General features: G+C 34.9%; 1 protein-coding gene across 1 annotated transcript in view; it reads right to left on the bottom strand.

The window, feature by feature from the left end:
• Positions 1-14,620, bottom strand: part of LOC129953617 (CCR4-NOT transcription complex subunit 6) — an 80,424-nt gene extending 65,804 nt beyond the window's left edge. Inside the window, exons 1-5 of the mRNA XM_056066859.1 lie at positions 13,711-14,620; positions 1,088-1,119; positions 715-843; positions 448-634; positions 202-377 (exon numbers count right to left, since the gene is read on the bottom strand). Of these exons, the coding sequence (XP_055922834.1) occupies positions 202-377; positions 448-634; positions 715-843; positions 1,088-1,119; positions 13,711-13,718 (532 nt within the window). The 5' untranslated portion in view covers positions 13,719-14,620. The remainder of the gene's footprint in view (positions 1-201; positions 378-447; positions 635-714; positions 844-1,087; positions 1,120-13,710) is intronic.
• Between the last annotated feature and the right edge of the window lie 1,058 nt (positions 14,621-15,678).

Genomic DNA, 15,678 nt, shown 5'->3' with positions numbered 1-15,678 from the left:
AGTTTATGTCCTAGTTTTTCCTTTTAAACGGTCACATGGGTTTTTATGCTCAACTTTATTATCTATGTTTCATTTTAATAGTGTAGCTGTTCAGTTATAAATCAAATAAAAAAATCGACTCATAAAATATCGATATAGCCATAAGAGTGTTCATAGCAAACTTTTAAAATAACAATCTATAATAATTTGAATAAAACTTACATGAAAGATTATCCAACATATACGTGAGTAGTTTTTGTGTACCATTAGGCTCGTTATATATCGATAAGAATTCCTTCTGTAATGGATTACCTAAAAGCCCCAATACATGTAGATGGAAACATTTTCCTATTTCATAGGGAAGGACACGTAGACAATTGTGATTGAGAAGAAGTTCCCTATAACAAACAAAACAAAAAATGATAAGTCAATAAACTTTTAATTGAGATGATTTATACAAAGACATACCTCAATTGAATAAGTTCTCCAAGTTCAGCAGGTAAACTTCTCAATTTATTGCTAGACACATCCAAGGTGCGTAGATTAACTAATAATCCTATGTCTGAAGGCAACCGCATTAAATGATTATCATTTAAATAGAGAGCAGTTAAATGTTCAAAATGCCACAATGTTGGACTTATATTGCGTACATATCCTGCAAAACATACAAAGTTAAATATTAAAAGGAAAATCCAAATACATAGTATTTCTAGGTATAAAGTAGGTTAATTGTACCTGTTATCTCGATGCCTGTCCAGCAAGTTTTTTTTCCTGAAGCTGCTTCTTCTGGCGACATAATAATTTGCTGCCGTCTATTGCTGCTTTCATATTTGTCTTTGCTACGAGACATTTTGTAACAGTTTCCTGAATTTGAAATGATAAACGTTTTAAAAGTCTTCTTTTTTTTCTCACAATCATTTTGTTTGTAGTTACAAAAATAAATGTCTATGTTTAGTAAATGAAAACATAAAGAAAAACATGTTGCAATGAAATTTTCAAAAATTTACTACGCAAGATTATTTTCTAAATGTTTTCAAAATAATTTAATTAGAGATCTTTTTATTTTATTTTTATTAAAACAACAAAACAAATATTTAAAAAATATAACCTTTCATAATAACCGGTTGTTGGTAAGCGTGTCTGCAAAATATTAATATATAGATTAGTGAAAGAAAAAAATAAAAACAAAAAAATAAAAAAACAAAAATTCAACAAGCATTTCGTATTATTTAAAAAAATAATAGAAACAACAACAGCAAAGAAAACGACATGAAAATCGACATTGTAAGCCAATATCATTATCACTATCACTACACACTTAAAATTGAAAAATCTATGTAAAAGCCAAACTTAAATTCAAAGACATAAATCGTTATAAATGTATCTATAAATGTGTTTTAGTTGGATTTTGTTTTCTTTTTAAATTTTTAATTTGTTTTGTTGACAATCGTTTAAATTGGAATTTAGGGAAATAAATCTATCAAGCAATAAAGCTAAAAAACATGAATGAAATTTAGAGCCAGCGTATTTGAGTTTGGGTGTACTTTATATGTTTTAGAATAATAAAATCATGAGTGTACATTTGGGTGTTACTCTTCTTTGGTGTATTTTGATACTCTTTGCCAAATTTATTCTACAATAATCAATCTATACGATCGATATATGTATATAGGTTCTGTAAGCCTTTTGACGATGACAAAAGACGCTCAGAGAGAAAAAAGCTAAACATTAAAAGTATTTGGCACTTTGATAAACTAGTTGATTCATCCTTCGGATATATCCATAATTTTGTTTGGGTTTTAACGATGAGTATAAGACCTTAAGAGTAATCTAACCGCCAATTATGGAAGCTGGAACTGAAACTATACCCAGACAGACAAGACCTAGTGATTCCTGGATATCCAAGACACCTGGGACAAAATCACATATCGAAGAACACTTAAAATTAGAATCAATTCAGAGAGTGATGGTGAGGTTAGGTTATAGTGGCTTTCCCAGCCCGTTTAATAGCCCATTGTGATACCACATGAATCTTGAGGCTTCCTCCTAAGCTCAATGGGACCAGTTTGAGTCCCTTACGAAACGTGAGAAGTTGATTATGCTGATTTGATGTAGATCGTTTATATCGTTAAAGAAGAATTCTCCTAGGTAATTCTTGCGTCTTCGAGCCAGAGCAGGGCATGTGCAGAGAATATGAAGAACTGTTTCCTCAACTTCCTCGTCAATACAGCTTCTGCAAAAGTCATTTGAGAATGCTTTCCTATTAGACAGTGTCCGGTTATGACACCTATTATCGAGCTTAAATGCGATCTGCTTAGAGATAGCAAGCACCTTGAACGTTTTAAATCTAGTGTTGGCCAGATGTTTTTTTTGACTTGACACGTGGTGATGTTGTTCCACCTGGTGCCTGCCCTCCTCACAGCATCTTGCATTAGCAGCAGTTTAAAAGTAGCGATTGGTATGCCAGTCCATGCCAAACGTGGTAGGATGGGCTGTACTGTACCGTTCCTGGCGAGTTCATCTGCCTTACTGTTACGTGGAATGTCTCTATGGCCCAGCACCCAGCAAAGGTGAATGTTAAACTGTTGCGCCATCTCCATTAGAGATGATCGACAGTTATGGACTGTTATAGAGTTTGTAGGGACAGAGTCCAGAGATTTGATAGTAGACTGGCTACCTAAGAAAATACGGATATCAGATGTCGATATCACGTTTTCTTTAAGCCAGGACAAGACTTCCTTTATCGCCAAAAGTTCCGCCTGGAACACGCTACAATGTTTGGAAAGGCGGAATGAGAGACTAAATTTCAGTCGTTCAGAGTACACACCTCCACCAACCCTTCTTTTGTTTTTGAACCATCTGTATAAATATGTATTGACCCATCTTTCAGGAATATCCTATCCTACCAGAAAGATCTGGGAGGTATAGAAATCTGAAAATTTCTGTCGAATTGCAGTTGGGGGATGGTGTAGTCTGTGTGCTTTGGAATTGATTCTAAGTACCTTAGAATTACAGAGTGACCAATGTTGTTTTTAGTCCAATGCGACGAAGCTTTGAGGCGAATAGCAGAACTTGCAGCTATTTGTTTTTTAAATATGTCAAGAGGTGTTAGGTAGGGTAAAGTGTTTAGTGCCGGGTAGGGTAAGGTGTTAAGATGCTTTCCTGACACTGCTAAGACAATGTCGTCCGCATAGGCTATCACTGTGAAGTCCTCCGTATCCAGCTTAGTTAGGATTTCATTCATCACTAGAATCCAGAGGAGAGGGGATAGAACACCACCTTGCGGTGTCCCTCTACTAACGAATCGTCTGCCAGAAGAGTTGTCCAGTTTTGAGTTAATTATTCTGCTAGTAAGCATGAAATGAATTACCTCCCGATGCGAAGACTCTACATTTAGAGATGTTAATGCAGATGTGATTGCAGATGTGTCCACGTTGTTAAAGGCACCTTCGATGTCAAGGAAAGCAACCATAGTGAACTCTTTATGATGAAGGCAATATTCGACGGTGCGTACTAAGGTGTGTAACGCTGTTTCCACCGATTTACATTTACAGTAGCCATGTTGAGACGAAGACAGAAGTCTTCTTTCAATACTTGACTTAAACGGATATCAAACAATCTTTCCAAGGTCTGAAGAAGGAATGATAATAGACTTATAGGTCGTAGCTTTGGGTATAAAATCAACTTTAACTTCTCTCCATGCCTAGGGAACATGGACCAGGTAAAGACTGAAAGTGATGCTCAGCGGAAATTGATTCTACGAAACGAGTATAGAACATCCCATAAGACAGTGCAGCGAACAAACTTGCGGAAAATACGGAAAATGCGGAACATGCTGCAGGAAGTGGGGACGCAAGCGAGCTGTATAAAATCAGTAAGGACATTGTCGGACAGCGTAGTAGCACTAACACAAAACATCTCGTGTTAGATTTGAACGGCAACCTTTTGGTGACGATAAAAGATCAGCTACAAAGATGGAAGGAGCACTTTTGTACACAATGGAGAATTGAATCCACAATTGAACAACATGCGCAGATCTTCTAGGGGTATTGACACCAGTCTCCCAACAAGTGCAGGGATAAGTAATGCGAATCATCTTCTAAAAAAAAAAAAAAGCAGGTGGACTTGATGGTATTCCCGCAGAATTCCTAAAAGCAGACCCGTATTTTGCTTAAACTCGTGCTGGCTGTCTGGGAGAGTGAAACTTACCCAAGGGACTGGAAGGATGGACTCATTATAAAGTTACCAAAGAAAGGAAACCTCAAAAACTGTAATAACTGGCGCGGTATGAAAGTTCTGCCCGTTTTTCCGAAGTTAATGGAAACTATTATTCTCGAGAAGATTAGGTCAAGGATCTAGTCTAACCTCAATAGGCACCAGGCGGGGTTTCGCAGTGGCCGATCCTTGCGAATTATACTCGAACAATCATCTGAGTACCATTCACAGCTGTACCTAATGTTTGTAGATTTTGAGAAGGCGTTTGATCGGGTCAATCGTGCATTCATCTGGATATCGCTTATTCCGCAAGGAATCCCTGAGAAAATTGTCGCTGTTATTAAAGAATCGAACAACAACGCATGGTGTTTTGTGTTGCACAATGGACAGCTTTCCGACTCCTTCGATGTGCGTCAAGGAGTGGGGCAAGGAGATGTCTTGTCACCAATTCTGTTTTTGCTGGCGATTGACTATGTGATGACTGCTACGGTGGGTACAAATGAAAGTCACGGTATCCAATGGAGTCTGTTTGACAAGCTTAGCCACAAAGATTATGCTGACGATATATGTCTCATGGCTAACAACACGACAGGCTTCAATCAGTTGAGTCATTCGCTGCAACTGAATGGAGAGGTGGCTGGATTAAGGATTAACACAAATAAGTCCAAAGTAATGACTAAGGACCAAAGAACACAAGTTATTCTAAGACAGGGGACCATAGAGGAGGTCGAGCAGTTTAGTTATCTGGAAAGTTTTCTAGCTCTCGATGGCGGAACGGACCTGGATGTTAACAGTAGAATAAACAAAGCCCGTAGTGCATTTGGAATCCTTTCTCCTGTGTGGAACTCTAGCAAAATATCGTTAAGCACCAAGTTGAAACTCTTCGAATCCAACGTCAAATCAGTGCTGTTATATGCTTCTCAAACATGGAAATTCTCTGCCAACATCTCAAGCAGACTACAAGCTTTCGTTAACCGTTGTTTGCGCTCTATTCTAAATACCCGTTGAGCTATGGAATAGGACCGCACAGACAAAATTGGACGTAGACATCATGCAACGGAAATGGTGTTGGATAGGCCATACACTGAGAAAACAGGACGACAATATAGCAAAACAATCCGTCCAATGGAATTCCCAGGGTAATAGACGCATTGGAAGACCAAAGACAACTTGGAGATCATCAGTTTTGAAGGAGGCTCGGTTTCAAGGTATTCAATCGTGGCCACAGCTGAGGTCAGTTGCGGTGAATCGGGATAGGTGGACGGATCTTGTTACTGCCTTATGCTCCAGGAGGAGTTAAAGCGCTGTTGTACTTGCAGTCGGACAACATATATGACCGCCAATGCCAAGTTAAGTATGGTGCACGTGCAGAGACGTTTGTTATCACCCTGTACTACCGTTACTGTTTTTCACAGGCACAGTCTCCAGTCTGGGAATGCACTTATTCAAAAAGTCTTATAAAGTGTTCATATAAAATGTTTTATTCAAATCCGGTAAAAAATGTTGGGTCCCTTCTATTCTTGCCAAAAAATGTTGTAGTGACATGTCCTAGGTTACATACGATCCAAATAAGTTCAGTAATACTTGAACCAAAAATTAAGAATTACTGGGATCAAGAAATCACTTAATGGCCATTTTCACAGGGCCTACTCCTTGACTGAGTTTATGGGCAGAATGGACTCAACTTGTTTCGTTAATTCAGTTTTCATTTGGTTTAATGTGCATCTCAAATAAACAATTTTTTTGTTCTTAGAAGAGTTCATAACAAGACAAATTACCAAAACGAAAAGTAGTAAAAGTAATGTTTGCTATTAAAATTTAAAAAAAATATATTCGCAAAGATATCAAGTCTAATGTCAAGACATATGTACATACTTCACATGTATATGAAACTAAAAGCTAATTAAAAAGAAGAGGAAGCTTCTCTGAACGTCCTGATTTTGATTTTATTTAAGTACTTGTGTTGTTAAAGTGACAAATTGTTTTTTTTTTCATAAATCAAACAATTCTTAAAGAATTATGACTTGACATGGTTACGGAGTGCAAATTTCACTAAGTAAATATTTTATAATTTTAGTTCTACATTTTTGACTTAGTTTGGTTTTATTTATAACTTTATTAGAAGAAATTTAATTGTTTTGGTAGACTTATCAAAAAGTAAACAACCATATTAAATAAATTTGTTTTTATAACTTCGTTTAAGTCGAGGCAAAATGTAGAACACTTAAGCATTACTTTATTTGTACATATCCAAAGAAAGACAATATCAAGTGATTTATTCTATCAGAAAAAATAAGACATTTTTGGAATAAAATAGGAAAACTGCAAAAAGTTGGGAAGGCTATGATGTATCGACTCAGTTTATTCGCTTATTTGATTTATATTTACAACATTTTACTACAATTCAGCGGTTAAATTTAATTTCCATAAGTGTACAATTGAGCTCAAATTCGAACGAACAAATATAGATTTTCTTTCTTATTCCGCACATCAAGAATGTGAAATGCTTTACTCGACTCCAAGTCTAAACTATCAATAAAAACAGATGTATTTTATATGAATTTATGGTAGAAATAACTTGAAAATGTTTTCAAACACATCGCGTTTCAAGGCATTAAATATACAAAGATTGTTTCATGAACTTGCATATTTGAATCATTTTTAAAATATCAAGCCCTTCCCGCCAATTTATCGTAAGCGCCATAGTAAATTTTATCGTCGTTGAATCAACTTGTACCCATAGTCAGTATTGGAAACTATTAATTATGCTTAAGTTTAGACATGACAATATCCTTCAAGCATTTATGTGTTACTGGCAAATTTTAATAATTAGGTTGTCTTTTTTATGAAAAATGTCGCTAACGATAAAATGGTGGGAAGGGCTCGATATAGTAACTGCATTTGTATGAAATTGCAACCTTTTAAACAGGATTTTGTTCGTCTTTATGCATAATTTTATGGGCCCACTAGTCAAGAAGGACCTCTGAAGAAAGTGGACTAAACATTACACTCCACCCACACGATGCGCAACTGCTTTAATAGTTTCGAAAAGGTTAACAAGCTAAACTGTAAGTAAAAACAAGACGGACAAGTAACTAGTTAATTTTGGGCTTCTGATCTTGTAATTTTGATAATTGATAAATTTACATACAATACCAGTAAGACTAGTGAGAGTGCCGATTGAAATAGAAACAGTTTTTTTTTTTCAATTCTAGTCTGGTACCTAGTAGTTGCACTGTGATCGATGCTACAGAAAAAAGATCAGTTAAAAGGATGTACCACGAATCATATTTGAATCTGGGATTTGCTGAGACAAGTGGCAACAAACCTCAATACGTAATTTGCCGCAAAGTGTTATCGAACAATGCAATGTTTGCAGCAAAAATTAATCGTCACTTTGCAGGGATTCATCCAGATTGCAAAAGCAAACTGGTTTCTGACTGATTTCTTCAAAATAAAGTATGCTAAACTTACTTGATCTCAAACCACTATTACTTATCACTCAAAAGCAGTAAACAAAAATGTCCGAATAGCGCAAACTGGTGAAAACCATACCATTACAGAAAAATTAATAAAATCATGTATTAAAGACATTGTTGAATGTTTGTTGGGTTATAAGGCCAAAACATTTATTGACATCGTTCCTTTGTCAAAGAAGAATTGGAGACTTATCGGAGAATGTGAAAGCTTCTTTACTTTTACGAATAAGTCACAAAATTTGAGCTACAAATGGATGAATCAACGGATTTTGCAGGGTTGGCTATTTTAATATTATTTTTGGGATACCAATATCTACAATCCTTTCAAGAAGATCTGCTCTTTTGCAAGTCACCGTTGCCAACTACTACAACTGGTGCTGACATTTTTAAATTGATTGAAAAATTGTTATTGCAAATGACATACAATGGGTTAACTGCGTGGATGTATGCACGGACGATGCCAAGGCCATGACTGTTATAACGTCCGGTGCCGTCGCAAGAATAAAGCAAATTGTTAAAGGAATAACCAGTAGCCATTGCGTTTCACACCGTCATGCTTTTGCAATGAATAAAATGCCACTCTTAAAGACGTGTTGGACTAAAGCGTGAAAATATTTAACTTTATTAAATCACGGTCAAAGAATACATGGCTTTTTAAAGTATTGTGTGATGACATGAGGAGTCTACATACGTCTTTACTTCCTCACGCAGAAGTAAGATGCCTTTTTCGCTGTCAAGTTAGAAATTTCTTCATTGAAGACAACTTTGTTTTGGGGGACATGTTGTGTAATTAGCGTTGGTTATTGAAATTGGCGTATCTGTCAGATATATTTAAAAATATAAATAATATGAGTGTATCACTTCAGGGACTGCATAATACGTGTAACTGCGAAAAATGGCAAACGCGCAACGAAGTGCTCCGCCTGAAATTTCTCACGCAAAAAAGATTGGGAACCGTTGCACTAGACCATTATAAAGATAGCATAAGATATTGCGCACTACTCAAAACGCTTTTGAGTTTAAATGAATAGTCAAAAATTGAAGTTTTAGAAAACTTGGGTATTTAAGGTACTATCAGACAGTTTAGGTTGTTTTCAAATTCACTTAGATAACCAGAACGACTGTTGTGGATGATATTATACAGTTTCAAAACCTTTAAGAATTCATTAATGTTTATTTTAAAAAGTATGTCAGACAAATGTAGTACACTGGAGTATCTTAGGACATTACATTTAAAACGAATACAATCATTTAGAGCAACATTCAATCAGCGCTGTCACTCGCAGTCAAAAATTGGATAAAAACACACTATTAGAAATAAAATATGGCATAGCACACATTTTTATATTCCTTCGCATTATATTCTTTGTTGATTAGCAAAAAGGACTTAAGCCAGAAACTAGTAACATAGACTAAATGAACTTAAGACGTTAATATCCAAACAAATATGAATTTGTCAGTCCTCTTGCTTAAAGACTGAATGATTACCATATTAGCAATTGTTCTAGTTGTTAGTATTAAACAAAAGAGACAAAAAAAGAAGTGTTATACGAAATCATAAACCTTAAATGCAATTTTTTTTTACTTAAGAGCAAACTTATTTTTTAAAAATAACAAGGCAACAGACTTAGCGGGATTAAGTTTCATAAAGTTCTCATTTCACCACCAAAGGATAGATGGCTCAAAATCACTAAAACTAACTTCTTTTGTGTATCCATCAAACAATATAATTCATTATTAAGGTGAGTTTTAAATGAAATCAATATACACGCATAGGAAATCATTTCGCGTCCTAATTTACAGTTTTCAACAATAATTCCAACATATATTTGAAAAATTTAAGGTATTTAACCCCGTTCATTACTCGATACATCGTATTTTTTATACAAAATTTAGTTTTAGAGAGGATACTAAAAGATTATTTATTTTTAACTACAAAAATCCAAAAATAATTTGTCCAATATCGCACAAGTCATTTCAGTGAACATATCGATAATAGATCAAAAATAATTTTAAGTAAATCCACCCATTCGGAGTCGAACGTCAGTCAAGGTAGAAAACAATAACAAAGCCCGCTGTCAGGGTATTTTTCGTCAAATAAATTATATCTAAATGTAAAGTACTTTTCTACCCATTATTCGTAGACCGTACATCAATAGTACGTCTTTCCGTGAACGTATTTATTGCATTTAATTATTGATGAAATTCTTTTTTACGACTCGCAATAACAAAGAAACCTCAAATATGTTCCTATTGACAAAGTCAGATTGCATTTACTGCTGGAACACAATAGTGTCGGAGACGGAGTCGTAACTGGAATAGCTGTCAAAGTATTCAGTGAACGCAAATGCAAATGTACGAACACAACGCGAAGCAACTGGAATCCTAGCTGCAGCCGGAATCGGAAGAGTTGACCAACTTTTAACTTTGACGAACGACACATGTGACGTTTCCATTTTTGAAGTGAATAACTTGGTGATTATATTTTTTTTAATAGTTTTTTAATAAAAAAGTGGAAAAATATTGAAATAAAAAATAAAAGTGAACAAACAAATATTTTCTGAGAAATTTGATATGGTTGGAAACTGCAAATATACCAAATAACATCAAAAAGCCGTACAACACATTCTGTGCATACTTTTTGTGAAACGTATGACAACTTGTGAAAGATTTTCCGGCTCCAGTTACGACTCCGGTTCCAGCAGTTAAGATGACCGCCGTGTAATCAAAGGGCGCTCTTATTTGAAAACGTTATTTCGTGAACGGTCATTTCGGGAACGGTCATTTCGGGAACGTTCCCGGGCATGATTCGATATTTTCCTTGTAGAAGATATTGTATGTATTGTTTTCATTATTGCTTATTTAATATAGATACATAATACACCCATGTTAAAAATCAAAGTTTAAATTATGCGCTTTGTTTTGTTCTTGTTGATTTTATCAAACTTAAAAAAACGTTCCCGAATTGATGGTTTCTATAAGATATTTAATACTAAAAAATGTTTCTAATAAAGTATAGAATTCTGTGCGCTGCCCTGTCAAAGTGTTAACATCGAGAAAAACAAAGCGCCCAAAACGGGGCCCTGGGATTTGCTCATATTTGTACTAGTAGGGTTAGAAATAACAACCGTAGTTATTATACGCTGGACCCTATTAACTTAAGTTGTACAAAAGCTTAACTTGAAACTGTGCAAAGTGTTTTCGTCTCTTCATGGGCACTTCACATTTACCCCAAATGTGATCAAGTCTTAACCTTATGCATATTACAAAACTTTAAACTGGCAATTTCTTTTAGACCAAGAGTAAGGTTTACCTATTTTAACAAAAGAAGTCTACCTCTTTATTATCTTGAACCTTTACAACACAACAAGGTGCCTACGAAGTACAGGGTGGAATCGCGTAAGACGATATTTGTTTGTCACTGTTTTGATAGCCAATTTTGACCTTCAACTTCTCTTTGTTCTGTGTAAAGTGATCGCTAAAACTTTACTATTTCCTCGCAGCACTTAAACAAGTTTCAGAAACTTGGTACAAATTACAACAAGCATAAATGTCATTTCGATCAGCTGTTGTGTTTAATATATTGAATTTTCAATTTGCAACGTTTTGTTTCTGCGAAATACTTACATTTTCGCAAATGTATATGTGTATATAACTATACTCAATAACAGTTATAAATTAAAACAAATGTTTGTTATATTTTTCAAAAATCTTCTTTTGTTGAATCGAAGGGCTTAATTTGAATGAAAAGTTGGTATAGAGCCGACTGAATTTTCCTAATAACTGCAGCACTTATTTCAGCCACAGTACTTTGTCCCATCGGTGCATATTCAGGATTTTGTATATAATGCTCGGTTTGATCCAATTTAAATTTATTGGAGACTGTGATCTTCTCCGGTAAACAAAGTGCCCATCATGGGAAAATTTAAGGAATTAACTATTGAAACTGCGATTATGACCCTTATTGAAGAAGGCTATTCGCAAAGAGAAATCGCCACAAAACTGAAGATAACCAAAGGAGCAGTTCACACCATACAGCGTTACTCTAATACCGTCGGTTTTAAGAATAAACCGAGGTCAGGACGACCTAAAGTTACGGCGAAAACCGAAGATCTGCATATCATCACCATAAGCAAGCGTTCTAGGAAGAAAACAGCACCAGAAATACGCTCCGAGATCAATGAAATAAGGGAAGAACTATTATCTTTATCTGTATCAACGATACAACGAAGGCTAAGGCATGCGTTGCAGTGCGGAAACCACTTCTACGACTCCAAAACAAGATCAAACGGTTGGAATGGGCCAAAACCCATAAGGATTGGACAGATGAAGACTTCAACAGATTGTTATGGAGCGATGAGTCCAAGTTTGAGATATTTTGCTCAAATTGCAGAGTGTACGTCAGGCGCAGTGCTGAACAGAAGATGCTACCAGACTGTTTAGTCCCAACTATAAAGCATGAAGGTGGTTAAGCAATGGTGTAGGGATGCTTTTTCTTCGATGGAGTAGGAGATCTAACACGAGTGAACGGAAGAATGGATAAAGAAGTCTATAAAACGATATTGGAAGACAACGTTTTGGTATTTGGACTACGATTAATCGATGAAGGTTTTGTATTCCAGCAAGACAATGACCCCAAACACACTTCAAAATTTTGCCGGGGATACCTGAAACAAAAAGAAAATGAGGAAATTCTAAAAGTAATGGTATGGCCACCGCAGTCTCCAGATATTAACCCCATTGAGCTCTTATGGGAAAGCTTTACAAAATTGCTGGAATAATATCCCACAAGAAAAAATACAGAGCCAGAGCAGGGCATGTGCAGAGAAGATGAAGAACTGTTTCTTCCTCTTCCTCGTTTATACAGCTTCTGCAAAAGTCATTTGAGAATACGCCTAATCTCGTGGCGTGCTTTCTTATTAGACAGTGTCCGGTTATGACACCTATTATCAATATTAGAGATAGCAAGCACCTTGAACGATTCAAATCTAGTGTTGGCCAGATGTTTTTTGTGACTTGAAACGTGGTGATGTTTTTCCACTGATTTGATAGCAGCCTGACTGTCTAAAAAAAATACGGACATCAGGTGTCTTTTCTTTAAGCCAGGAGAGGACTTTTTTATCGCCAAAAGTTCCGCGTGGAACACGCTACAATTATTGGGATGGCGGAATGAGAGACTTAATTTCAGTCGTTCACAGTACACACCTACACCAACCCCTTCTTTTCTTTTTGAAACATCTGTATAAAAAAAACTGCCTTCCTTCATAAATATCTCCAAAATACTAATGACAATCTTTATTATCAACATAAAACAAATTTGGCTCAGAGTATCAAAAGTACAAAACTAGGTATACAACTATGTAGGTATACTAATAATTGTAAATCTTATGTCGCAACTCCCCCAAGACAAGATTAACAAAAAAAATTAATTTTATTAAATTATTAAAAACAAAAATAAAGCAAATGAACCAAAACACGCGGGAGAAACAACAACAACAAAAATTGTTATATGTAAAGGGACGGGCACGGGAGTCAATGCAAGTATTTAGATAGGTAGGTACATATGTAGGTATTTAGGTACCTAGTAAAAAGATTTTTTTATTTTGTATGGCAAAAGGAAAACAAAGAAATGTGTTTTTTTTGTTTTGTTAATTCGCAAACCTTCATCTACTTTTACCGAACAGAAAAATAAATGTTTAATATTCTTTTGTGTTTCGATTAAATTACAAGAACAACACGATCTCAGTCGCAGACCCCAAAGTCCAGAGTCAAGATTTCTTCTTCTCTTGGTTTTAAGACGAAAGTTGGCCACATACACTTGGACTAGTTCTGTTCTGAGTTTCGAGTTCGTAAAAATTAAATAAAATGAAAAATAATTAAAACTAAAATTTATTTATTCTCTTCATTCGACGAACGAAACCAACGACTTTGTCTTGGAAATTTTTATTTGGCGTTAAACATTTTGTTTCAGAATTCAGATTCAGATTCAGAGTAAAAGGGGAAAATTTATTATTAATTTATAGCCAGCATACAGTACCTAGACATTAACTATAGTTTTATGTTTTACCACTCCGTTGGAACAAATTTATTTTATTATTTAGTAGAATTTCTTTTTGTTTTGCACAAAAGAAAGTCGTTACTTCTTATATTTTATTTTGTTGGTTCTTTTTGCACTTTGTTGGGATTTGAGAAAAGAATATAATTTTTTATTCTTTCTTTTCCGTTTTTTTTTTTTAATTTTTTTTAACCACAATTTTTTCTTTGCTACTTCTTTTCTTTTGTCACTGAATAAATTTTGGGAATTCTCACCACCGACCGTCAAGATGTAAGGTGTAGGTGAGGTGGCGAAGACGATAGACGAATACGACGACGATTTGATTTGATTCTTTTCTTGGCAATAAATATTTGTTTGTATATCAATCCAGATTAGGAAATAAAAATATGTATTTGGTTAAAAATAAAAATGAAAATAATAAAAAAAGAAAAACGAAACGGAAAATGTTTTGTTGCGTTCGTTTTTGTTTTGGCGTTAATTTTCCATTTAGTAGAAAATATGACACAACATAGCGCAGCGTAGCGAGAAAAGCGAGCGAGCCACAGCAAACAGCAAGACCAAGAAAGAAATTTCCAATTCACCACGAAAACCAAAACCAAAGATATACACTACTTTCGACTTTTCGAGTTTCGAGTCGCAGTCGAGCTCGATATAAAGAAAAACAAATTTTATGCTCTATGCTGGTGCTGGCCTGGCGCTGGATGTTCTTTTTCTTGATTGATAAACCACTGTTTTTATTGTAAATGTTTTCACTAAAATATTTGATTGGGATTTTGATTTTTAATGTGAGTTTTGTTTTTGTAAGAATCGAATTTTTTTTTAATGGCACGAATTACGAAGTTGACGCTGGCTGTGGATACATCTCGCGTCGCGTATTTTAATTTTTATGGCATCGCTCATCGCATCGGTCGATGTGTTTTATTTTGTTCGTCTTTTTGGCGTGGTGAATTGGGTTTAGCTGTCAAAAAAGCAAAGATCGAAACCGAATGATAGAATGTCGGGAAAAATTTGAAGTTTTTGCACAAATGGAAGAGTTCAGATGGGCAGGAACATAGAATTAGTGCGAAGTGTAGTCAAAGTCAAATGAATCGTGCACACATAGGGGCATATTCATAGATGTTTGTTAAACTCTTGCTAAGTTATTATTAATCAAGTCCAGAGTTTAGGCTATTCATAAATGAATTTAAAACTAAGTTTAGTGCTTAATATGTGGTTTAACTATAAAAATAGCAATTGCTGTGTTTAAGTTGTTATTATCACAGCCAAATGTTATATATGATTTTTGTTTGTGAATTGAAAACCTGAAATTATATAAAATATCAAATAAAAATGTCGATTGATACCGCAATTGAAAAAGATATGGATTTCTTAGATAAGTTTAGGTTATTTTGTGTAATGCAAAAGAAAAATAGGCTCAACTTTCCATTACCGCAGCACGAATTTCGACTCACGGTTTTTTTTATTCGATAGATATGTGCAAATAAATAATAACTATAGCAATTTTAGAGCGAGCAAACATTTATTTCTATTTTTAATTAATTTTAAAAGTTCACTTTTTTCCATACAAAACACTCAAAAATGGTTGGTTTTGACATTTCTTCCCTGTTTTTTGTTCAGTGTTGCCATACTTGTTTTTTTTCTTGGTAATTTCTTTTATTTTAGTGCTCAAATGGAAAAGTACTTTGCATATACCCAAACTCGCACCGACCCCAAATCCTATAGTGACCCCAAACAGGGGAGTTGCAGTACGTAGTTGTTATTAGTACGCCGTGCTATCAATTAAAAAAAACTTGTTTTAGGCTCAAAAATTGCAATACAAAAAAAGTAGGGTTAAGTCCGAAAAAGAAATTATTTTTTTTATGACTTAAAGTTGTTTCCTCGCCCTAATATTTAAAACATGTTCTATTGAGACCCCTACCTAACTGTAAAAAAAAATCAGAAGGAAATTCG

This window comes from Eupeodes corollae, chromosome 1 (assembly GCF_945859685.1).
Source record: "Eupeodes corollae chromosome 1, idEupCoro1.1, whole genome shotgun sequence".
In the NCBI taxonomy this organism is placed as follows: Eukaryota; Metazoa; Arthropoda; class Insecta; order Diptera; family Syrphidae; genus Eupeodes; species Eupeodes corollae.
This window is presented reverse-complemented; position numbering and strand designations above follow the sequence as displayed.